General features: G+C 44.1%; 1 protein-coding gene across 2 annotated transcripts in view; it reads left to right on the top strand.

Moving 5' to 3' along the window:
- ATP8A2 (ATPase phospholipid transporting 8A2) overlaps positions 1-25,460 on the top strand; it is a 1,045,467-nt gene that overhangs the window by 214,402 nt on the left and 805,605 nt on the right. For both annotated transcript variants that reach the window (XM_073613412.1, XM_073613413.1), the window contains exons 6-7: positions 8,726-8,766; positions 22,757-22,830. In XM_073613412.1, coding sequence (XP_073469513.1) covers positions 8,726-8,766; positions 22,757-22,830 — 115 coding nt within the window. The remainder of the gene's footprint in view (positions 1-8,725; positions 8,767-22,756; positions 22,831-25,460) is intronic.

Below are 25,460 nucleotides of genomic sequence, written 5' to 3' on the forward strand. Positions count from 1 at the left end.
CTTTCAGGTTTTTTTTCTCAAAGCTTACTTGAACAAGCTGAAGTTAGAAGCTGATTGGCTATCATGCACAGCTGCACCAGATTTTGCACTCCCCAGTTTTAGTAAATCCACTCCACCATGCTTTATGAGTCAGTAACTCAGAAGGCGCTGAAGCCAGAGACAGCCAGAAAGTTAGAATGTCAAAAGGAGATCATCAGTAATACTTTACATCAGGGCTCAAAATTTCAAGTCCTGAGCTACTAGCCAGGCCTTAAGAGTTACTTGCCACCAGTTGCCTAACCCAAATCCTACCCTTCCCCGCCCCTAATCCTGCCCCTAAACATGCCCTCATAAATTACTTAATTTACCCCATGTACACACTGTCCCATTATCACTACACACTGCACCCCTGTATATAATGACCCTACACACTGCTCTCACTCTTTTTTTACTCTTTCCCTCTCCCTGTGCACACTGCCCCCCTGTCATGAATGTATTTCCCAGCCTATCAGTTGCTTGTATATATTTATGTCTGTACACAGTTCAGGGCGGGCAGGAGAGCACAGTATTGGGGGCAGGAGGGCACAGTAAGGGGGGACAGGAGGGCACAGTACAGGGTGGGCAAAATGACACAGTACATGGTGGGCAGGAGGGCACAGTACAGGGTGGGCAGGAGGGTACGTTACAGGGTGGTAAGGAGGGCACAATATGGAGAGCAGGAGGGCACAGTACAGGGTGGACAGGAGGGCACAGAATGGGAGGACACAGTACAGGGTGGGTAGGAGGACACAGTACAGGGCAGGCAGGAGGGCACAGTACAGGGTGGGTAGGAGGGCACAGTATGGTAGGCAGGAGGGCACAGTACAGGATGGGTAGGATGGCACAGTACAGGGTGGGCAGGAGGGCACAGCACAGGGTTGGAAGGAGGGCACAGTACAGGGTGGGTAGGAGGGCGCAATATGGTAGGCAAGAGGGCACAGTACAGGGCAGGTAGGAGGGCACTTTATGAGGGCGCAGTACAGGATGGGCAGGAGGGTACAGTACAGGATGGGTAGGAGAGCACAGTATAGGATGGGCAGGGGGGAACAGTACAGGGGTCACTGGGCAGAGCTGTGTCTCCCATCCATGCATTTTACACAGCCTGAACACAGGCACTAAGATGTCCTGCCTCCCCCCCCCCCCCACACACAGCACACTGACACTGAAGCTAAAATCAGATTCCCTTACACATACAGTAGCCAGGATGTGCACAGTGTATACCTGGCTACTATGTTTAGTTCTGACCTGTGGAAATCCATGGTCAGAATGGCAGCTCAGTTGCAGAAGCCAGCTCTACACTGTGTGTAGCTGTGTGTAATGGAATCAGATGTGGTGGAGGAGCTTTTAGTGCCTGTGCTCAAGCTGTGTGCGGTGCAGGGATTGGAGACTGCCGGCATAGCATTAGGAGTGATGGAAAGCTTTTGGTGGTTGCAGTTAAACTCTGGGGGTAGCCCCCTAGATCTGGCCACAATCTTACCACTGTTTCTGCTTGTGTGGATAGGATGTATATTGCTCCGATCCCTGCTGTCCTCCTCTCCTGTTCTTCCCATGCAATCAGAGCAGTACACACCCCACCAGTGCCAGGACAATGTCATCTGGTGCCCAGGGCAAAGATTGCAAACTACGCCCCCCCCCTCCCAGAAGTGGGTGGGGGCATGTGCCTGAAACCCTGAAACAGGCAGTGATGTATTGGTACGTCACAGTGCTGTAACTGCCACCCCGTTGCAGTATATGTACTGCGGTGGGTCGGTAAGTGATTAATTACCAAGGGTAATTGTAATATGCAGCATGAGGTGGTTAATGTATTGCCACTGGTCCGTGATGCATTAATGACAAATGGCAGTTAATTACCCCGTTGTACTGCATTAGTGGCCATGTTAATTAAGGACTAGGAAGCGCTTGTAAGGTGGAGATACTCCGCCTGATCTCCGCCTGACAGGGAAGTGAAGGGCTGGTCCTTCCTAGGCTTGTGCCGGGTGCAGGAGCGCACTCGGCACATCATTGTAGCTATGTAGCAGTAGCTTGGCCAGTGTGTACAGTCAGACAGTGTATTTGTCCAGCCAGATTGTAGCAGCACACTGCTGATACTTCCCCCCCTTCCACCAGTAAATTGTTAGGTTCCCCCAGGGCTTTGCCCCCTTCTGCCCCCCCCATTGTACCGGCCCTGCACCCCACCCACACAAGCAGCAAATGGTTGAGGTTTTTCCTTAACACCTACAAAAGTGCTAGAGGAGCGCCAGAAAGTGCGGAGGGAGGACTGAACTGCAGGGGACCCCCCATCCACCTGGGGCCCCTGGGCGGTGCCCAAGTTGGCCTATGCATTAAGACGGCCCTTGGCAGCACCCATCCACCCCCTCCGATGCGGCTCTACTCTCACCCTCAGCTTATTTTCACTAGCCTAATGTGAGCAGGCGATTGGAAATTTTGAGAGTTGGTTTACGTATTTCTTTCAGCACAGGTTTTTTTTTTTAGAAAGCCTGTATGTTAAGTCATACCCATATTAACTTTAAAATCGGAGTCATACCCATATTAACTTTAAAATCGGAGATAACTGTTAATACAGAATCATATAAACACTGGCATGACTATAAAATAAGGTACTTCTCTAATTAAAATTTACACAACATTTGATTTTTTTTAGGTGAAAAGGTAGCATTTCAAAGAGAGAACTTCACAGAAATGTAGACACCCTAAAGCTGTCTATACACTGATCAAAACTCGGCTGGTCCAGCAGGGGGCCATCCCCGCACAACAGGAGTCAATCATTTGATTGACTTCTGTTGAAGGAACATACTGGAAATTTTTTTCTTGATCAACCGCTGATCAATGTATTCTGACAGCAGAGGGAGCTGCGGCTGGAATACACTGTCCCAGCAGGGGGGATTCCTTCATCCACCTTGTTTATGTGGATGGAGGAATAGATTATACATTTTTGCCTGAATGAAAAAAAAAAATGTGTATGGGCTGCTTAACTCTCATGACTTTTCATGTCGGAATATAAAGTATTCCATTAAACACTAAAGGATATTTGCATTACAGTATATATCATAAAACATCATGCTGATAGAGCATAGGAGATAATAACTGCAGACAGGAAATATAACCAGAGATAATTGCAAATAAAGCCTTTGTCTGCATTGTTAGAGTACTGTGAAAGCTATAGATGTTATTATGCTGAACAGATCAAGGACCTGTGTCTGATTATCCTGGAAATGATGGAAAGAGCCCATCATCAATCCTACAGACAGTGATAACGTGTGGGTGTGGCTTAATGGGAATGGCCATGGTAAAATAAGCATGGAGTATGGCTTTTTCATAGCATGGTAGATTGACATAGTCAGACTGCCCTGTTGGAAAAGCGAGGTACCTTCTGGTAGGCCCCACTATGTGAGCTTTAGGCTATGTTACGCCTAGTCTTTCCAGGACTTCTGTGAGTACATTTGCATTTTATTCATTGCTTTTAATAAAGTCTTGGTACTAGCAACTACACTAGATGGGTGTACCCCTTTAGGTTTAAATCTTCAGATTTACAATAAAAACCAAACTCCAGGTAGGTATACAAGGCAAATTAATACAATTCCCTAATTATTATGTTATTAAATGCATTTTTTAAATGCAACCAATGTAAATACCTAACAGGGGGAGGGATAAGCAGTCCAGGGAGCCAATCAGGTGTTCTGCAGTGCAAAGAGCATGCTGATAGGAAAAGAAGGCAGAGTAACAGAGCGATGAGCTCACCAGTGTGCTGCTTCTCCTTTCACTGACCAGTTACAGGATAAGCTGACTTGTAAGTGAAAGTGAAACTGCAGAAGAGTAAGATCAGAGTTCAGGTCCCCTCCCCTGCTAGTGAGGGCTCTGCAGTGGGCACTGTATACAGTATATACAGTGCCTTGAAAAAGTATTCATACTCCTTGACATTTTCTACATTTTGTCATGTTACAAACAAAAAAGTTAATGTATTTTATTCGGATCTTATGTGATAGACCAACACAAAGTGGCACATAATTGTGAAGTAAAAGGAAAATGATAAATGGTTTTCAAATATTTTTACAAATAAACATCTGAAAACTGTGGTGTGCATCTGTATTCAGCCCCCCGGAGTCAATACTTTGTAGAACTGCCTTTCCCTGCAATTACAGCTGCAAATATTTTTGGGGATGTCTCTACCAGCTTTGCCCAGAGAGTACGATTTTTGCTAATATTTCTTTGCAAAATAGCTCAAGCTCTGTCATATTGGATGGAGAGTGTCTGTGAACAGCAATTTTCAAGTCTTGCCACAGATTCTCAATTGGATTTAGGTCTGGACTTTGACTGGGCCATTCTAACACATGAATATGCTTTGATCTAAACCATTCCATTGTAGCTCTGGCTGTATGTTTAGGGTCGTTGTCCTGCGGAAAGGTAAACCTCCGCTCCAGTCTCAAGTCTTTTGCAGACTAACAGCTTTTCTTCGAAGATTGCCCTGTATTTGGCTCCATCCATCTTCACATCAACTCTGACCAGCTTCCCTGTCCCTGCTGAAGAAAAGCATCCCCACAACATGATGCTGCCACCACCATGTTTCACAGTGGGGACTGTGTGTTTAGGGTGATGTGTAGTGTTAGTTTTCCGCCACACATAGCGTTTTCCTTTTAGGCCAAAAAGTTCAATTTTGGTCTCATCTGACCAGAGAACCTTCTTCCACATATTTGCTGTGTCCCCCACATGGCTTCTCGTAAACTGCAAACGGCACTTCTAATGGCTTTCTTTCAACAATGACTTTCTTCTTGCCACTCTTCATAAAAGGCCAGATTGTGGAGTGCATGACTAATAGTTGTCTTGTGGACAGATTCTCCCACCTGAGCTGTGCATCTCTGCAGCTCCTCCAGAGTTACCATGGGCCTCTTGGCTGCCTCTCTGATTAATGTTCTCCTTGCCCGGCCTGTCAGTTTAGGTGGATGGCCATGTCTTGGTAGGTTTGCAGTTGTGCCATACTCTTTCCATTTTCAGATGATGGATTGAACAGTGCTCTGTGAGATGTTCAAAGCTTGGGATATTTTTATAACCTAACCCTGCTTTAAACTTCTCCACAACTTTATCCCTGACCTGTCTGGTGTGTTCCTTGGCCTTTATGATGCTGTTTGTTCACTAAGGTTTTCTAACAAACCTCAGAGGACTTCACAGAACAGCTGTATTTATACTGAGATTAAATTACACACAGGTGGACTCTATTTACTAATAATGTGACTTCTGAAGGCAATTGGTTCCACTAGATTTTAGTTAGGGGTATCAGAGTAAAGGGAGCTAAATACAAATGCACGCCACACTTTTCAGATATTTATTTGTAAAAAGAATTGAAAACCATTTATAATTTCCCTTCCACTTCACAATTATGTGCCACTTTGTGTTGGTCTATCACATAAAATCCCAATAAAATGCATTTACATTTTTGGTTTGTAACATGTGGAAAATTTCAAAGGGTATGGATACTTTTCAAGGCACTGTGTGTATTTGTATATATATGTATGGGTGTATATATATATATATATATATATATATATATATATATATATATATATATATATATATTATAGTGTGCCTTTAAAAAAAGTATATAAAAAATGTATTCATATTCCTTCTGTGTATTTAGCTGCTTGGAGTTCAGCTTTAGGTCTGATTGCCCAGAGTCTAATGAAAACACCCTGTTAAAACGTTTCAAAAGCATTTCAATTATGAGAGCTCAGTGGTTCTGCCACACTGAGCCTACCAATGAGATTCATAGCACGGTGCAAAACATTGGGGGTTATTTACTAAAGACAAATCCACTATGGAAGTAAAGTCGCTGTCAACCTGAGGGGGACATGCAAGGAAAATAAAAAAACAGCATTTTAGCTTGCACATGATTGGATGATAAAATCAGCAGATCTTCCCCTCATTTCAGATCTACCCCTTAGATTTACAGCGACTGCACTTCCAAGGGCACTTGCAGTGCAAAGTGGATTTGCCTTTCATAAATAACCCCCATTATGTTGAGTTTTCTCAGTGTCCATTTGGCCAGAATACTATTCTGGCCAATATCTGTAACAAATGTTAGAAAAAGAGTGCAGAGGTTCTAATTGAATTAAATGTGGCACACAAAGCTTACATCAGACCTAATGATAGCAAAACATTTCCCTTAATATGGTGTAGCTCACTTTATTTAATACATTAATAGCACTTAACTCGAGACTAATTACATAGTCAGTTGATACTGATGAATAAGGGGATTAAACAATTGAAGATACTAATGAAATCACTCAGCTCAGCCAGTTAAAGGGGACTGACAGTCTTTTCAATCATTTGTTTAGTTATACATTTACATACAAAGGATCAGTCTGATTTAAAGGTATACCCAAACTGATGTTTGAGTTTTTGATAAATAATAAAGATACAGTAGATAATGATAACAAATGGCAGTTATGCTATCTCTGGGGTTTCTGTTAGATTTTTTACTTTGTATTATGGAGAATGCCACAGTAGGCAGAGAAACACCCTTTGTTCCAAGGTAAAGAGTGAGGCATTCTTCACACAGGCGTTTACCCACATACACCTAATTCCAGCAGAAAAAATCAGCAGGTGCATGCAAATAGCAGCAGCCGTTCAGACTGTACAAAGTAATGACGGCTGATAGCAGCTGTCACTGTTTGCATGTAGCTGCAAACCAAGATGTAACCTGCGGTTAGGGATGGATGTCTGAGTTTGAATGCAGTCAATTGTGCCTAGACTTTGACATTCCTCCATAACGCAGGTAACTGATTGGTGTGTGGCTACATTTGAACAACAACAGCTGCTGTCAGCCTGTCATTGCTTTGTACAGGCTGAGCAGCTGCCATAATGCCTGGTGCACACAGGAGTTTTTTTTGTTTGTTCAACCCAGTGGGCTGAACGGAAAAAACCTGACAGATCACTGTACTAATACAAGCAATGTTAGTACAGCAATCTCCTTTGCTGAGCTATTGTGATCTGACAAGAGGACTGCCGCCCACACATGACACAGTGATCAGCACTCGCAGCAATTGGCTGTAAGCGCTGATCAGATGCTGGTCTTCCAGCATGGCCGTTCGATGTCGGGTAGGCTGCTGTACACACGAACTTAATGTTGACTGGTTTCTGTTGAACCGGCCAATGTTCGGCCTGTGTGTACCAGCCTTTATTTGCATGCACCTTTCATTCCAGATGCAAGAATCCACTGATTCTTGCCCCTGGAGTCCGGTGTATACTTCTAAAACAAGTACAGGAAAAACTTCATGATGTTTCCAGAAATCTTGAAGTATCTATGTATTAGAGATTAGGAGAGGGGTAAGAGTTTGTAGTCCAAATAAGGAAAGCAGCTTAGTGTGATGCTCCTCAATATATAAAGTACAAAAAGTTTTAAAAAAATAAACCTAATACAGACAACACATCTAAGGACTGGTAAGCTCAAATATATCAAAATGTAGTTTTGGGGCCTAGATACATTTTAAACGGGGAGATTGAAAGAAGAGGAGGAGGCTAACACAGAGCCCCACCTAGTGTTTAATCTACAACTCTGTATAGAGCTGAACTCTGGGATTGTTAAAAGACTACCCTTGCAGTGGGCGCCCCCTGCACTGCAAGGGTTAATTGCTAATGCCTGGTACACACTACGTTTTTTTTTTTTTTGCGTTCAACCCAGGCAGATGAACGGAAAAAAATAAACGAATGAGCTCGTGAGGAGCGATGTTAGTACAGCAATCTCCCTTCTATGTTATTGTGTTCTGACAGGGGGACCGCTTCCCTCGCCAGAACACACGGTCCAGCTCTTACAGCCATTGACTGCGAGCTCTGTTCAGATGCCGATTGGCTGCTCTTTTTCCAGCATGCCCGACTGAAGCTGGACAGGCTGCTGTGCACACGGGCCGAATACCGGCCAATATTTGGCCCATGTGTACCAACCTTTAGTCTAAAGGTAGAATAATAAGGTAAGGGTAATGCTGTGGCTGTCCCCCACTGGCTCTAAGATCGAGAATTAAGCAATTGTATGATTGCTCAGTTCTCTGTCTTTATGGAGTGACTTTCCGTCGCCTCTGTCTGCTGTGCTCCTCCAGTACTCACTGGAGTGCCGGGCTGTGGAGGGGGCAGGAGCTGCTGGCATGCTGAAAGGCTGAGCTAGCTGATGGTCAGGGGTGGTATACTGACCTTAACATTGATATCTCTGCAGAGCCTGGACTGGCTCTGTGACAGCCAACAGCGGGCTGAATCTAGGTTACAGGAGATTAGAAATAAGTGCACTCCTGTGACCAAGAAAAGAAGTATGGCCAAAAAAGCTTTGTCCGACTTTCTGTTTTCCCGCTCTTCACTGTGTACACCACCCCTTCACCTACATCATGTTGATAGCATAACTCACCTAGAAGAGAATAGGAAGACCCCCCATATGCATCATCGGTGGGATCTGGGCTTTTGTTCCTTGTGCAGTCCTCAGATATGTACTGTATACATAACTATTTTTGACTGCAAAATTTCAGGCTGTAGGTTTTTTTTATTTTCTCTTAAATATTAACAATGGTTTGCCATTCTAAATACAGACCTATACTTGCTATTCAGCCTTTGTTTTATATACAGTTACTTCCATGACAGCTTTTATTTTCTTTTTCAATTATTCAATTGACAGCTGCTTTAGATTTCGTTTTTTTGTGTAAGCTGACACAGCTTTTCTTTATTTCTCCTGCAGTGCTGAAAGGTGGGACATGGCAGAATGTAATATGGAAGGAGGTATGTACACTGCTGTTTTCATGGTGATAGATGTAAGCAGATCCTTTAGAGAGGAGCTGTCAGATCTTTGTTTCTGGGAAACAGAATGTGCAACAAAAGCAGCTTGATAAACATTGTTTGTATTTGTCAAAAGTATACACTCAATTCATGGATCAGTAAGAGAATGATCCTGATTCACCTCTCAGATACAGAAATACACTAAAAAAGACTGAGTGTAGCTTGTACACTATGGAGCCAAAAGCTGCTTTTGTGAATGAGGCCTTAATGCTATAGCAACTACGTGACAACAATTTAGGGAAGGCCCTTTCTAAACCCAGCATGATTGTCTCTCTACACACAAAGCCAGTTCCATAAAGACAAGGTTTGACAAGTTTGGTGTACAGCAGGGGTCTCCAAACCTTCTAAACAAAGGGCCAGTTTACTGTCCATCTGGCTTTAAGGGGGCCAGACTGTGGCTAGTAGAAGTCGAAAATGCCCCAACATCAGTGCCCCATGATTGGTATCAATGGGAGGAATAGTGCCCCACCATTGTTGTCTGTGCGAGAAATAGTAAGCAAAGGGCCACATCCGGCCCCCGGGCCACAGTTTGGAGACCACTGGTGTACATGAACATAACTTGCACGGAGCTCTGATCTCAACTCAACTGTACATCTTTGGGATGGACTGGAATTCTGATTGCAAACTAGGTCCTCTGATCCAACATCATTTCCTGACCTCACAAATGTTCTTTTGGCTTAAAGCGGGGTTCCCATTTAAAAAAAAAAAAATTAAAAGTCGGCAGCTACAAATACTGCAGCTGCTGACTTTTAATTGGACACTTACCTGTCCCAGGGTCCAGCGATGCAGGGGATCGAAGCCCCGCTCATCCCCCCCTCCGCTTGGCGGCGCCGGCATTTTAACTGTGGGCGTCCGGCTGTGAAGCGCATGTGCGAGCTGTGCCGCGCGCCGTCACTGGCCCCGTAATCATCTGGGACCGGTCACGTGTCCCAGATGATTGACAAGAAGGAGGGGGGAGAGGCGATCTCCCTTCCTAAGCCAAGGAAAGTGATGTCACCAGCCCAGGCACCAAACGAGGCAGACTACGAGGGACCCCCTAGCAACAGCCATTTAGAGGTGAGTAAAAAAAAAAATTTTTCTCCAAATGTTTTTTTTTTTTTTTTAAGCACATTACTATTTTTTTTTGGGAGGGGGGGGGGGTGGAACTCCACTTTAATGAGCTTGACAAGTACGCACAGACACACTACAAAAGCTTGTGAAAAGCCTTCCTACAAGAGTGGCGGTTGTTAAAGGGGTTGCAAATCGTCGTTTAAAAAAAAAATAAAAATAACAAACATGCCTATGGTTACCTGCTCTGGGCAATGGCTTTGCACAGAGCAGAAATATAATGTACAGTGATCTTGCGCAAATTCTTCAATTAAGCAACATAATCAATACATGGTGATATAAACAATAGGTGGTGAATAAATTAATATAACATTGAATAAAGTCCAATGAACGTAGCAAATCCATTGTTCCAATACAATGCCTATAGTGTAAAGTTGTCTATTAGTGATTCCCATAAAGTCTAGACGCTGTCACCAACACCTCAGTGCTCATAGAACTCTCACCTCATGGGCATACAACATAAGCCTTGGATCCAAATCCAATAGGAATCGATAAAACTATCCTGGGCTCACCACTGCAGCTCTTCAATGAAAGATTCCATCCCACATGTAAAGTAGACAAGCCTCCAATAGTGCATTACCATATATTAACCATTCATTGAATAAAAAGTGCCTACTTACATGAAATAAATGAACTAGCGCTCAGCAGTGTTAATTTCGTCGACTAAAACGACTAAAACATTTTAGTTGACTAAATTAATATTATTTTAGTCCACTAAAATACGACTAAAACTAAAACAACTGAGATGACTAAAATATGACTAAAACTAAAATGCCATTTTAGTCAAAAGACTAATGCCCCGTACACATTGTCGGATTTTCCGACGGAAAATGTGTGATAGGACCTTGTTGTCGGAAATTCCGACCGTGTGTAGGCTCCATCACACATTTTCCATTGGATTTTCCGACAAACAAAGTTTGAGAGCAGGCTATAAAATTTTCCGACAACAAAATCCGTTGTCGGAATTTCCAATCGTGTGTACACAAATCCGACGCACAAAGTGCCACGCATGCTCAAAATAAATAAAGAGATGAAAGCTATTGGCTACTGCCCCGTTTATAGTCCCGACATACGTGTTTTACGTCACCGCGTTCAGAATGATCGGATTTTCCGACAACTTTGTGTGACCGTGTGTATGCAAGACAAGTTTGAGCCAACATCCGTCGGAAAAAATCCTAGGATTTTGTTGTCGGAATGTCCGATCAATGTCTGACTGTGTGTACGGGGCATAACACTAAAACTAGATTGAAATTTGACTTCAAAATTAACACTGGTCTGTAGTGCATGTTCATACCTCAATACTGTACCATAATAAAAAACATATTAGATTTTTCACTCCAGCAGTATATAATGAGTTTGGAAATTGTAGAGAAATGTTAATTAATGCATTACAATTTAATTACACCCATTAGATTTTAGACACATAAAATGAGTTTTAGTCCACTAAAATGTACTGGAGATTTAGTCGACTAAATACGACTAAAACTAAAACAATAGCAGAAGACTAAAATGGGACTAAAACTAAAATGCCATTTTAGTTCTAAGACTAATGCCCCGTACACACGATCGGACATTGATCGGACATTCCGACAACAAAATCCATGGATTTTTTCCGACGGATGTTGGCTCAGACTTGTCTTGCATACACACGGTCACACAAAGTTGTCGGAAAATCCGATCGTTCTGAACGCGATGACGTACAACACGTACGTCGGGACTATAAACGGGGCAGTAGCCAATAGCTTTCATCTCTTAATTTATTCTGAGCATTCGTGGCACTTTGTGCGTCGGATTTGTGTACACACGATCAGAATTTCCGATAACGGATTTTTTTTGTCGGAAAATTTTATAGCAAGCTCTCAAACTTTGTGTTTCCGACAACAAGGTCCTATCACACATTTTCCATCGGAAAATCCTATCGTGTGTACAGGGCATAAGACTAAAACTAAATTAGAAATTTGCTGCCAAAATTAACACTGGTGCTCAGAAAGATAAAACATCGGCGTTTCCCGCCTCTCACGTCACTTCCGGTCCACAATGTGCTCCTGCCATGCCTTACACATTACGTTACGTCACGTGACTTTCTCAGGGTAACCGGATTGGATGTTCAGTCAATCTATATATGTACTGGAGACAGGAAGTGTATCGGACGCCATTTTCTTGTGGATAATCGGCATAATGGAAGATGTTATTAAGGCGGCCATTTTAGCTATGACTATCAGATCATTTCAGACAATAGAGGATCAGAAAAAAACACTAGTGGCCATTTTCTTAAAGACCAAAACCAAGCGGCCATTTTCCCGTGGTATATAATATAACTTATATGAAACACAGGCTTGAGAATAAAAAACTGAATGCTTGATTAGCTATTCAGATCAGTCACCAGAGAAAATCATGTTCTTTACTACCATATCACTTAAAATATATAATTAATAAATCGGTTAAAATGAATAATTAAAGTTAATCAAATATATTATAGTTTTACCAATTCCTATTGGATTTGGATTCAAGGCTTATGTTGTATACCTATGAGGTGAGAGTTCTGTGAGCACTGAGGTGTTGGTGACAGCATCTACACCAGGGGTCTCACAGTACTGGACCACGGGCCATTTGCGGCCCGCGGACTGGTTACAAACGGCCCGCAGGCAGGGCCGATCCTAGGCGGGTGGCAGCGGCTGGGAGCTTTCTCTCTCTGTCTCCTCTCCCCCGCATGCTGCTGCAGCCCAGCGTGCACAACACAGGAGAGCAGAGCGGAGGGAGGACCCGCCCATCAGCCCGCCCACTTGTTCTGTCAAGAAATGCCCCCATCTAATAGTTCCCGGGCTGAAGGGCGCATGCGCAATGCATGCCCTGTACGTAACATCACAGCAGCTGATTTTACCATCAGCTGTTGTGACGGCACAGGCGCACAATAGCCGACTGAATTTTTTTTTTTCTGTCAGATTGTGCCCCGCGCTTTGCCCCATTCCTGTGGCGAATGCATGTCCATGATGGGCAGTTTTCTACACATTGTGGGAGGATTTATGGGCACTTGGGGGCTTTACATGTCCAGTGCTGCAAAATAAAACTTTGTGATGGGCGGATTTCTACATTTCTTGTGGGCGGATTTATAGGCACTTTGGGGTGGAATTAGGTGGCCAGTGCTGCAAAAAAATAAAACTTTGTGATATTCCGCCCCAAAGTACCCATAAATCCACCCACAAGAAATGAAAAAATCCACCCATCAGAAAGTTTTATTTTTTTGCAGCGCTGGCCATCTAATTCCGCCCCAAATTGACCATAAATCCACCCACAAGAAATGTAGAAATTCGCCCATCAGAAAGTTTTGTTTTGCAGCACTGGACGTGTAATTCTGCCCCCAAGTTCCCATAAACCCGCCCACAACGTGTAGAAATCCGCCCATCATGGACATGAACTCACCACGGAAGTGCAGGGCACAATCTGACAGAGAAAAAAAATTCTGTCGGCTATTGTGTGCCTGCGCCGTTTCGCCGTCACAACAGCTGTTGTGATGTTATGTACATGCGTTGCGCATGTGCCCTTTCAGCCCGGGCACTATTTGATAGGGGGCATTTCTCGACAGAACACCTGGACGAACTGCGCATGCGCTGCACGTAATACCACAACAGCTGATTTTATGATCAGTTGTTGTGTCTGCAAAATGGCGCCTGCGCACAATAGCCAACTGAAGACATTTTTCAGTCATATTGTGCCGAGGCACGTTCTCGTAGGTGAGGGGTGGAATTTAACATAAAGGGGGTGGATGTTTTCATTGAAGGCCAGTGCTGATCTATCATGAAGGGGGTGGATGTTTTCAAGCATGGCCACTGCTGCAAAGATGGGGGCAGAATTTTAAACGTTTAGCTAGCTAAATAGATCCTCCAGGAAGAATAGCAGATAAAGATTTGTTTAGCAGATTTGTTTGGGCATTGTTAAAAATTCTGTCCCCATCTTTGCAGCACTGGCCATCATTGAAAACATCTGCGCCCTTTATGTTAGATTCCACCCTCACCTACATGAACACTCCTCGGCAGAGCGAGGCACAATCTGACTGAAAAATGTCTGCAGTCGGCTAATGTGCGTATGTTAGTGTATGTACGCGTGTGTATCCAGGGTCCTGCTGCCACCTCAGAGCAGAAGATTGTGGCGTTCTCAGGGTGCCCTGCCACTAGGCCTGTGATGAAGCCAGGACCTGACAGGAAAAGAGGACTCGGGAGGCGAAGATCAGGCTACCAACTGACTGCCAGGAGGAGAGGTAAATGAGCCATCACACAGAGGCTGAGCAAAGTCCTTAGTTGTGTGACTGGGATTGAAATTTGAGAAGAGGGGGTATTTGTGGAGTGTGTGTTTGGTATTTGTGAAGTGTGAGGGGGGATATTTCTGAAGTGGAGTGTGTGGGGGGGGGAGTGTTGGGTGGTATTTGTGGAGTGTAGGGGGTACTGCTGGGGCTTAATAGTGCGTCCGCTGACACCGATGCTGGGGGTTAGTATTGCGTCCACTGACACCAGTGCTGGGGGTTAATAGTGCGTCCGCTGACACCAGTGCTTGGGGTTAATAGTGCGTCCGCTGACACCAGTGCTGGGGGTTAATAGTGCGTCCGCTGACACCAGTGCTTGGGGTTAATAGTGCGTCCGCTGACACCAATGCTGGGGGTTAATATTGCGTCTGCTGACACCAGTGCTGGGGGTTAATATTGCGTCCGCTAACACCAGTGCTGGGGGTTAATATTGCGTCCGCTGACACCAATGCTGGGCGTTAATATTGCGTCCGCTGACACCAGTGCTGGGGGTTAATATTGCATCTGCTGACACCAGTGCTGGGGGTTAATAGTGTGTCCGCTGACACCAGTGCTGGGGGTTAATATTGCGTCTGCTGACACCAGTGCTGGGGGTTAATATTGCGTCCGCTGACACTAGTGCTGGGGGTTAATATTGCGTCCGCTGACACCAGTGCTGGGGGTTAATAGTGTGTCCACAGACACCAGTGCTAGGGGTTAATATTACGTACACTGACACCAGTGCTTGGGGTTAATAGTGTGTCCGCTGACACCAGTGCTGGGGGTAATATTGCGTCCGCTGATACCAGGGCTGGGGGTTTATATTGCGTCCGCTGACACCAGTGCTGGGGGTTAATATTGCGCCCGCTGACACCAGTGTTGGGGGTTAATAGTGCATCCGCTGACACCAGTGCTAGGGGTTAATATTACGTCCGCTGACACCAGTGCTGGGGGTTAATATTGCATCCGCTGACACCAGGGCTGGGGGTTTATATTGCGTCTGCTGACACCAGTGCTGGGGGTTAATATTGCATCCGCTGACACCAGGGCTGAGGGTTTATATTGCGTCCTCTGACACCGGGGCTGGGGGTTTATATTGCGTCCGCTGACACCAGTGCTGGGGGTTAATATTGCGCCCGCTGACACCAGTGTTGGGGGTTAATAGTGCATCCGCTGACACCAGTGCTAGGGGTTAATATTACGTCCGCTGACACCAGTGCTGGGGGTTAATATTGCATCCGCTGACACCAGGGCTGGGGGTTTATATTGCGTCTGCTGACACCAGTGCTGGGGGTTAATATTGCATCCGCTGACACCAGGGCTGAGGGTTTATATTGCGTCCTCTGACACCGGGGCTGGGGGTTTATATTGCGTCCGCTGACACCAGTGCTGGGGGTTAATATTGCGTCCGCTGACACCAGTGCTGGGGGTTAATATTGCATCCGCTGACACCAGTGCTGGGGGTTAATAGTGTGTCCGCTGACACCAGTGCTGGGGGTTAATATTGCGTCCTCTGACACCGGGGCTGGGGGTTTATATTGCGTCCGCTGACACCAGTGCTGGGGGTTAATATTGCGTCCGCTGACACCAGTGCTGGGGGTTAATATTGCATCCGCTGACACCAGTGCTGGGGGTTAATAGTGTGTCCGCTGACACCAGTGCTGGGGGTTAATATTGCGTCCGCTGACACCAATGCTGGGGGTTAATATTGCGTCTGCTGACACCAGTGCTGGGAGTTAATATTGCATCTGCTGACACCAGTGCTGGGGGTTATTATTGCGTCTGCTGACACCAGTGCTGGGGGTTAATATTGCGTCTGCTGACACCGGTGCTGGGGGTTAATATTGCGTCCGCTGACACCAATGCTGGGGGTTAATATTGCGTCTGCTGACACCGGTGCTGGGGGTTAATATTGCGTCCGCTGACACCAATGCTGGGGGTTAATATTGCGTCTGCTGACACCAGTGCTGGGAGTTAATATTGCATCTGCTGACACCAGTGCTGGGGGTTATTATTGCGTCTGCTGACACCAGTGCTGGGGGTTAATATTGCGTCTGCTGACACCGGTGCTGGGGGTTAATAGTGTGTCCGCTGACACCAGTGCTAGGGGTTAATATTACGTCCGATGACACCAGTGCTTGGGGTTAATAGTGCGTCCGCTGACACCAGGGCTGGGGGTTTATATTGCGTCCGCTGACACCAGAGCTGGGGGTTTATATTGCGTCCGCTGACACCAGTGCTGGGGGTTAATATTGCGTCTGCTGACACCAGTGCTGGGGGTTAATATTGCGTCTGCTGACACCAGTGCTGGGGGTTAATATTGCGTCTGCTGACACCAGTGCTGGGGTTAATAGCGCGTCGCTGACACCAGTGCTGGGGGAAGGACAGTTTGCATGTGGCCCCATTGGATTTGAAAATTTGTCCTGTGGCTCTCAGGTAATTTGAGTTTGAGACCCCTGATCTAGACTCTGGGAATCACTAATAGACAACTTTACACTATTCGCATTGTATTGGAACGCTGGATTTGCTACCTTTATTGGACTTTTCACTATTCACTGTTATATTAATTTATTCACCACCTATTGTTTATATCACCATGTATTGATTATGTTGCTTAATTGAAGGATTTGCGCAAGATCACTGTACATTATATTTATGCATGTGTAGTTTAACCTCCCTGTCGGTATGATTATTTCAGATTTTTGCGTCTCAAAGCGGTACAATTATTTTGCATAGAAATTTGGCGTTTTATAATATATTGTAGGCCTGTAATTCTTAACAATAACACACTTATATCTGTCCACCAAGAGTCTAGTAGATATCCTGGGTATGATGAAGTTTGAAACACAAAATCATAAATTATAATATAATAAATAAATATAAATAATGAAAAAAAAAAATAATATAATAATAATAAAATAAATTTCCCCACGATTCACTATCGCTCAATTCTGCAAGTGTTCTAATTTATTATTGCTGTTTTCTAGCTGGTCTAAAGCCACTTTTGACGTAAAGGGACACTTTTTGGTTGCTATGGACAATCTCAAGTTTCCAGGCAGAAAGAACAGTATATATATAATATAAAACTGCATGCAGGGCATGGGCCAAAGCACTGGGGACAAAAGGGAAGTGAAAAGATTTCATACAGTACTGTAATCTGTAAGATTACAGTACTGTATGTGTTATGATTTTTACATTTTTTTGAATTTGCCGACAGGCTCCACCTCCGTATGTCGCGACGCTCGCAGGAAACGGAGCCTGGCACAGAGAGGCTTCAGGCAGAGGACAGAGCCCGCAGACAGCGCGGGGGGACATCGCAGGATCCTGGGGACAAGGTAAGTAACCTGCACCAGGATCCTGAGATGTAATCCCGAGTGTGGCTCGGGGTTACCGCTAATGGTACTGAAATTTAACCCCAAGCCACACTTGTTAATACCGTCAGGGAGGTTAAACACTTTTAGGTTTTGCAGCATTTCCATATTTGTTTATTTTTCATTAAATTATCATTTAATTGGATTATTCACAGTTACTTAGTAGCGCAGAGGACTATTCACATTTATTTTTTGCACAGAGCAGCCCTGATACTCTTTTTCTGGAGCCCCCCTTCTGGCGCTCTAAAGGTTGCTTTAAAGAGAGTTTTCTAAAAAAACTAAAAATTGCTTACATGTTAAATACTTCTCTGTGTAGTGACACAATGGGGTTGATTTACTAAAACGGGAGAGTGTAAAATCTGGTGCAGTTGTGCCTGGTAGCCAACCAGCTTCTAACTTCAGCTTTTTCAATTAAAGGGTAACTCCACCTTCAATCTGCAGCTCTGTCATTTTCTGTGAATGCAGTGCAATATGGCTACCTGGAGATGTTCTGTATACAGAATGTGTACAGAACATCCCCAGATATGTCATTTCCTGCTTGTGTGATTGGCTCATTGATTTTCCCAGAAATCTGCCTAAGATAGAAGTCAGATTTCAGGCATCCCCTGCAACAAAAATGTAATTTTTGGTGAAATGCTTTCAATAGAAAATCAAGGCTAAAGGGATGCAGGCCCAGACACTTTCCTCATTACAGGCTTGCAGGTGCACAGCTGATTGATATTTATGAAACCACTCCTATTAGACTCAGTCAGCACAGGGGCATGGAGGAACACGCATGGATTTCTTCAGAGTAACAAAAGGTAGGAATCTGCAACAAAGTTTGTTAAAATCCTTGTAATGTACATAGATCACCCAGACGGGAATGATTTTTTCTCAACAAAAGTGGAGTTTTGCTTTAAGCTTTGACAAAATAAACTTGGAAGCTGGTTGGTTTCTACAGTGCATTCAGAAAGTATTCACAGTGCTTCACTTGTTCCACATTTTGTTAGGTTACAGCCTTATTCCAAAATGGGTTAAATGTATTATTTTCCTCCAAATTCTACAAATAATATTCCATACTGACAACGTGAAAGAAGTTTTTTTGAAATATTTGCAAATTTATTAAAAATGAAAAAATCCCATGTACATAAGTTTTCACAGCCTTTGTCATGACACTCAAAATTGAGTTCAGGTGCATCCTGTTTCCACTGATCATCCTTGAGCTGTTTCTACAACTAGATTGGGTGAATTCATTTGATTGGAAACGATTTGGAAAGGCACACCTGTTTATATAAGGTCCAACAGTTAAAGAGGTTGTAAACCCGACAAAGAAAAAAAAAAATCTCTAAGGCTGCCTTTACACTGGGGCGTTGGGGGCGTCGGCGGTAAAGCGCCGCTATTTTTAGGGGTGTTTTACTGTCGTTTTAGCGGCACTATTCGGCCGCTAGCAGGGCGCTTTTAACCCCCCCTCCACCAGTGGATGAAGAAGGGTTAAAAAACCCCAGCAGTTCGGCGGTGTTGCCCATTGATTTCAATGGGCAGGGGCACGTTAGGAGCAGTGTGTACACTGCTCCTGCAGCGCTGCATGATGCTGCTTGCAGGACTTTTTTTACATTCCTGCAAGTGCACTGCTCCAGTGTGAAAGTACTCGGGCTTTCACACTGGAGTGAGAGGAGAGGCTCTTTACAGGCGCTATGCAGGTGCTATTTTTAGCGATATAGTGCTTGTAAAGCGCCTCAGTGTGAAAGCAGCCTAGGACAAAGGCATAATGAGCTAGTATGCATCACATACTAGCTCATTATGAAATACTTACCTTAGAACGAAGCCCTTCAGCGGCACCAGCACAACAGTGAGACGGCTGACATCTTCCCCGATGTTTCTTCCAGGTTCGCGCGCGGGAGCCACCGGTCACGGCACAGGGCCCTGAAGAAACGACACGGGCGGCCGTTCCTTCAGAGGCTTGCGCCGATGACGTAATGGACGGCATATATAGTAAATATATGCGGTACACGTTTAGGAGATATTTACAGTACCTACAGATAAGCCTTATTATAGGCTTACCTGTAGGTACAATTAAACAAGAAGACTTTACTTCCTCTTTAACAGTGCATGTCAGAGCACAAACCAAGCCATGAAGTTCAAGGAATTATCTGTTCGAGACAGGATTATATCGAGGCACAGATCTGGGAAAGGATACAGAAAAATTTCTGCGGCATTGAAGGTCCCAATGAGCATAGTGGCCTCCATCACCTGTAAATGGAAAAAGTTTGTAACCACCAGGACTCTTCCTAAAGCGGGCCGTCCCGGCCTAACTGAGCGATCGGGGGTGAAGGGGCGATGGTCACTCTGACAGAGCTCCAGCATTTCTCTGTGGAGACAGGATAACCTTCCAGAAGAACATCCCTGCAGCACTCCACCAATCAGGCCTGTATGGTAGAGTGGTCAGACGGAAGCCACACCTCAGTAAAAGACACATGACAGCCGTCTGGAGTTTGCCAAAAGGCACCTGAAGGACTCTCATAGCATGAGAATCAAAATTCTCTGGTCTGATGAAACAAAGATTGAACTCTTTGGCCTGAATAGCAAGCATCATGTCTGGAGGAAAGTAGTCACCACTCATCACCTGACCAATACCATCCCTACAGTGAAGCATGGTGGTGACAGCATCATGCTGTGGGAATCTTTTTCAGCGGCAGGAACTGGGAGACTAGTCAGGATTGAGGGAAGGATGAATGCAGCAATGTACAGAGACATCCTTGATGAAAACTTGCTCAAGAGCGATCTGGACCTCAGACTGGGGTGAAGGTTCATCTTCCAACAGGACAACGACCCTAGGCACGCAGCCTAGATCAGTGGTTCTCAGCCTCAGTCCTCACATACCCCCAACAGGCCATGTTTGCAGGTTTTTCTTCATCTTGTACAGGTGCTTTAAATCAGAGTCAATGGCTTGGTATTTTGGACAGCTATTTTATCTAAGAGAAATTCCCAAAACATGGCCTGTTGGGGGTACTCGAGGACTGAGGTTGAGAACCACCGGCCTAAATAACAAAGGAGTGGCTATGGGACAACTCTGTGAATGTCCTTGAGTGGCCCAGCCAGAGCCCAGGCTTGAACCCGATTGGACATCTCTGGAGAGATCTGAAAGTAGCTGTGCGCTGACGCTCCCCATCCAACCTGATGGAGCTTGAGAGATCCTGCAAAGAAGAATGGGAGAAACTGCCCAAAAATAGATGTATCAAGCTTGTACCATCATACTTAAAAAGACTCGAGGCTGTAATTAGTTCCAAAGGTGCTTTAAGAAAGTATTGAGCAAAGGCTGTAAATATGTACATGTGATTTTTTTTTTTTTTTTTTTTTCGTTTTTTTTTTTTTTAGAGAAAAATTTCTGCAGCATTGAACATCCCAAATGAGCACATTGGCCTCCATCACCTGTAAATGGAAGAAGTTTGGAACCACCAGGACTCCTAGAAATTCAAAGATTTCAATCAAACTTCTTTTACGTTGTCATTATGGGGTATTGTTTGTAGAATTTTGAGTAAAATTATGAATTTATTCAATTTTGGAATAGCGCTATAACATAACAAAAAGTGAAGCGCTGTGAATACTTTCGAGATGCACTATATGCAGAGATGCACCAAAGTTTGCACTCTCCAGTTTTAGTAAATCAACCCCAGTGGGTTTTCCCCTCCCTCAACAGCTAGGCTTTAACAGTAGCTATATTTTCAGATTTCATATACAGTACAACCTGCTGGTGAACTCTGGTGTTGTAATATAAGCGAATAAAGAAAAATTGGGGTTGATTTACTAAAACTGGAGCGTGCAAAATATGGTGCCGCTGTGCATGGTCGCCAATCAGCTTCTAACTTCAGCTTGTTCAAATAAGTTTAAAAAAAAAAAACTGGAAGTTGATTGGTTTCTATGAGGAGCTGCTCCAGCTTTTTCACTCTTAATTGTATTTTTAATGGTTGGATAATTAATCAAGGATGCACTGTGAACAACAGTGGTGATGGGAGATGGCAGCCTCTAAACTTATTAAAATCAGATATGAATTTCTATTTTCAAAACCCCTTTAAAGTGGAGCTACACCACATTTGAGCTCCACAAACCCAAAACACTATTTAATTTATTTTTAATATATTTAAAGCTAACTCACCTACCCATCCTTGTCTCCATGCTCCCAACACCCCCTAGCATTTCTGTCCATGGCCATCTTGAGTAAGGGTAGATGATTCATGTAACATTTACTTCCTGGAATCCATCTGCCCTTACTGTAGCTCAGATGTTCCGTCAGATTAGGTAACCCGTCAGAATTGGTAACGGACGTGACGCTCCGTCACCGCCATCTTGCTACACCCCGCACTCCCCCACAGTAAGAATAGAGTGAGAAGGCGGCAAGCAGACATCTTGTTACACCCACCGGAGTTTTCACAGTTGTTTTTAAACGCAGCTTATAAGGTTTAATACAGTATTTAGAAATCCTACGGACTGTTTACTTGTTGAATTTTAAAAGCAGCGGCAAACCTGCTGATCTCACAGGTTTACTAATCTGACAGAACACTTCTGCCTTTATAAGTCAGCATGTAAATAGTCAGATGGGTTTCCAAATACTGTATTTGACCATATATGCTCATTTACTGTTAAAAATAACTGTGAAATGCAAAACTCTGGTGGGTGTAACAAGATGTCCACTTCTCGTGTATCCTTACTGTGGGGAGTGCGGGGTGTAGCAAGATGGCGACGACGGAACGTCACGTCCGCTACCACTTCTGATGGGTCACCATATCTGAGACGGAACACGGCATGTAGACAGGAGGGTGATGAGAACCCCCTCCCCTCCTGAAGACTCCTGGGATATATGACATAATTTGTCTAGGCCTGGAAACTAAGAAGTAACTGAAGAAATGTAAAAAAACAAATACTGTAAATATGATACGCTATCTATTTACTAATGCTAGCAGCATAAGGATTAACAAATAATCACTGTTGATTGTGTGAAGTTCTGCTTTAAAAAATAAATACGAGTCAACTGTTCTAGCTATGTTTTAGTTAGTACTATGCTTTGGTCAGAGATGTGTGTATTTTATTATACTTTGCTTTTGCTCCTTGGAAGGGCTGATGACAATGTGAGTGATGATTAAGGACAGACATTGTGTGCTCTCTTTTTCCCCTGCCTGCTTCTTGGCTGCCCCTGGATGGACAGGTGGCAGTGGGAGACATTGTGAAAGTGACCAATGGCCAGCATATGCCAGCTGATATGATCATTTTATCTTCCAGGTCAGATGATTCTTTATTTGGGTGTCACTTTTCTTCGCTTTGCTAAGCTGATCCAAATTTAATTTTGCATTGTGTCTAGCTTTGCAGACTATGGTTTTATGGTAAAATTGTAAGATTCACTGCTAACTGAAGCATTATAAATATGTCACACATTTAAAGAGAGAGGATAGGTAGTACTGAACTGAATAAGCAGCAGGTATTATTATTTTAACCATTTTATATATTTCTTGTACGTTGCTTTATTATGACCATTATTGGTAGTGGAAAAAGTTCTAAAACCACTAGTTGCCACGTTATACAGAAAGCAGTCAATCAGAATTCATCTTTTATTTTTCAGGAACAAGAATTTGAAATGGTTGCCAAGTGCAGTAACTACACTTTTGCTCCAGTTTTCATAAATTAGCTGTACAGATGTCTGTGCCTGTGTGAACATTGCAGTTGTAGCCAGTGGCTTAGTCCAGCTAAAGTGTAGGAACTCAAAGCAGTTCCTAATCAATCATACAAATCACACTTGCTATTTGCATTGTATGCTAAGGTGTGCATAGACATGCAAAGGCGTGACCCGACCACCCTCAGTCACTGGGACCAGGCTTTATGGGGCGTACACACGGTCTGACTTTTCGACCAGACTGGTCCAACGGACGCTGACGGACTGAATCCGGCGGACAATCCGACCGTGTGTGGCCTGCATCGGACTTCCGACGGACCGTTTCGCTCTGAAATCCGACGTACTTTAGATTTGAAGCCTGCTTCAAATCTTTACGTCGTAACTCCGCCGGACTCAGTTCCTGACGGAAAGCCTGTTCATCTGTATGCTGGTCTGACGGACCAGATGCGACGTAAGGGCAGGGTACTGCATCTCGCGCTCGCTGCAATAGGAAAAACACATTTTCCTATTGCGGTGAGCGCGGTGCATACCAGGCCCACACACCAAGTCCGTTCATTTTGAACGTGATTCGGGTACGACGGGACTAGAAAAGGAAGTCAATCTCGCCGCTTTTATCGGCGAGATTGACACCTTGCGAGCCCTGTAGCGGGGCATACCAGGCCCTTAGGTCTGGTATGGATTTTAAGGGGAACCCCCTACGCCGAAAAACATACTTACAAAAACTGTAGTTAGCCTAAAAAAAAAACGAAAGAGGTCGCCACTTCTGAGGACTGGTAAGCAGCAATATGTAACATTTTTGTTCTTGGGTTTAGATATACTAGCACTGTACGTGGAGCTGTTATGCTTTGCACTGTTTGCTTTCAGTGGTTGGTGGTATTGCCTTACTGCTGAACTTACAGTCTAAGGTTTCTACCTCACATGAATGCATACACATTCTAGAACAAATTTAGAAAGGATACAATTACCATTATGTCTTTGGAGTGTGGGAGGAAACTAGAGTACATGGAGGAAACCCACACAGGCACAGAGAGAACATGCAAACTCCATGCAGGTAGTGTCAGGGTTGGGATTTAAACTTATGTCCCTAGTGCTAGGGCTACTCTTTATGGAAGAAAATATTACACAATGGTAAAACTCTGCTTACAAACATACAATAGAATTTGAATTAGGAATTGCATAATAATTTATGTATATTTCATGAATATTGAAATAGTCACAATGCAAAATAATTTGTCAGTTTGTTTGATGTGGCTGTAACTGCTGTGATTGTTTTATTTGTGTACACTTGTGCTGTTCTTGTGTGTCAAAAGATGTTATTACAGGTTTACTATTTTTATACGGCATTACACCCTCAGCAGTACTACAAAACGACTTCCCTAGCATACTTTTTCTAACACATTAACAGCCTTTACTTAGTACATGATGATACACTATGTTGTCAAAAGTATTGTGACACCTGCCTTTACACGCATGTTAACTTTAATGGCATCCCAGTCTTATGCCCTGTACACATGGTCGGACATTCCGACAACAAAATCCTAGGATTTTTTCCGACGTATGTTGGCTCAAACTTGTCTTGCATACACACGGTCATACAAAGTTGTCGGAAAATCTGATCGCTCTGAACGCGGTGACGTAAAACACGTACGTCAGGACTATAAACGGGGCAGTAGCCGATAGCTTTCGTCTCTTAATTTATTCTGAGCATGCGTGGCACTTTGTGCGTCAGATTTGTGTACACACGATCAGAATTTCGACAACAGATTTTGTTGTCGGAAAATTTTATAGCAAGCTCTCAAACTTTGTGTGTCGGAAATTCCGATGGAAAATGTGTGATGGAGCCCACACACAGTCAGAATTTCCGACAAGGTCCTGTCACACATTTTCTGTCGGAAAATCCGACCGTGTGTATGGGGCATAAGTCCGTAGGGTTCAATATTGAGTTGGTCCACCCTTTGCAGCTATTACAGCTTCAACTCTTCTGGGAAGGCTGTCCACAAGGTTTAGGAGTGTGTTGATGGGAATGTTTGACCATTCTTCCAGAAGCACATTTGTGAGGTCAGACATGATGTGGACGGGAAGGCCTTGCTCTCAGTCTATGTTCTAATTCATCCCAAAGGTGTTCTATCGGGTTGAGGTCAGGACTCTGTGCAGGCCAGTCAAGTTCTTCCATCCCAAACTCGCCCATCCATGTCTTTATCTACCTTGCTTTGTGCACTGGTCCAAATAATTTGGTGGAGGG

Source organism: Aquarana catesbeiana, linkage group LG02 (assembly GCF_042186555.1).
Source record: "Aquarana catesbeiana isolate 2022-GZ linkage group LG02, ASM4218655v1, whole genome shotgun sequence".
Taxonomy (NCBI): domain Eukaryota; kingdom Metazoa; phylum Chordata; class Amphibia; order Anura; family Ranidae; genus Aquarana; species Aquarana catesbeiana.